Here is a 1,232-nt window from a genome sequence, read left to right as displayed (position 1 = left end):
AAGAATAAATTGTCGATCCGCTTTTTTTCGTAAAAGGGGACAACAACAGGTCGGTGTAACGGAAGATATACAGGAATACATACTTACCAGCAATAATGAGATTAGATTTTTCAATAGTCCTTATTTTCAGGATAAGATCTAATTTCTGTTGAAGGAAAGGCTTGTTTGTCATCAATTTCTTCTGAAGCATCTTTACATGTCCGATATTTCTTTGGATGAATCTTATATTATTCATAAATCGGAGTGTGGATACGATTGGCTTCTTGCACTTGGGACATGTCTTCACAGAAATCTCTGTATCCATCTTTCTAGACTCGTGGGGATTTTGTCGAATACCAAGGTATATTTCAAGTCCGTCCGACTCGAAAAAATGACCACAGTCTTCTAAAAGTACAAATTTTGCGTTGGGTTTCTTTTCAGTTCCAAAGTATTCAGATGAGACTTCATCCTCGTCACAAAACCGACACTTATCTGGGCAAGGTTCAGAACAAAAGCCAATACACTGATGTCCACATTTTAATTCCATCTGACATGCCTTGTAACATCGGCGTCTTTTACAGAATTCTGAACAACTCATACGACACGTTTCATGCTTGCACTGCCAAGAACATTCGTCATAACATGGATTACATCGCTCATTGCAAGAGCGTTTACATGTCATATGTCGACACTTGTATGAGCAGCGTGCTTCACAAGGAGGACATGGAGAGCTACAATCCAGTCTGCATCTATGACCACAAATATGTATACGCTCACATTGTTCATTGCAGACTTTATGAAAACGTTTCTGCTGGCATTCACCACATGTTCCTGTACAAGTATGACCACACAGCAATGTTTCTGCACACGGCTGTCTACAATTTTTCAAAGACAAATCTTGCAATTTTTCCGTTGATTGTTTTCCATACTTGCAAGGAACTAAAACATCTGGATGAGGACAAAGTGATTGTACAGATGAATGTAACACTAGGACCGAGCATTCAAAAATTGGGGTGCATACTTCATTGCATTTCTTAGAGCATGCATGGCCACAAGGTAACAATTTCTGACATGCGGACTGGCAAAGTTTAACATTTGGTATGGTTTTACATTTCATATTGACTGTATGTCCACACTCTGGAATTATCTTGTCAACTAAAACATTACAGTCACCACATTTGTCTTTGCAACGTTTTTTACATGGATGGTCACACTCTAGTGTTTTGTCACATGGCTGAAGACATTCCATAACA

At 38.8% G+C, this 1,232-nt stretch overlaps 1 protein-coding gene across 1 annotated transcript; it reads right to left on the bottom strand.

The window, feature by feature from the left end:
- Nucleotides 1-41: 41 nt before the first annotated feature.
- LOC108254164 (NFX1-type zinc finger-containing protein 1-like) lies at nucleotides 42-1,228 on the bottom strand (the record flags this gene model as incomplete). The annotated part of the gene is made up of 1 exon (XM_017449151.1): nucleotides 42-1,228. A coding segment is annotated over exon 1 (1,187 nt), but the record flags the coding sequence as incomplete, so codon positions are not given.
- Between the last annotated feature and the right edge of the window lie 4 nt (nucleotides 1,229-1,232).

The sequence above is a fragment of the Diaphorina citri genome, unplaced genomic scaffold (assembly GCF_000475195.1).
Source record: "Diaphorina citri unplaced genomic scaffold, Diaci psyllid genome assembly version 1.1 scaffold14567, whole genome shotgun sequence".
NCBI lineage: Eukaryota > Metazoa > Arthropoda > Insecta > Hemiptera > Psyllidae > Diaphorina > Diaphorina citri.
This window is presented reverse-complemented; position numbering and strand designations above follow the sequence as displayed.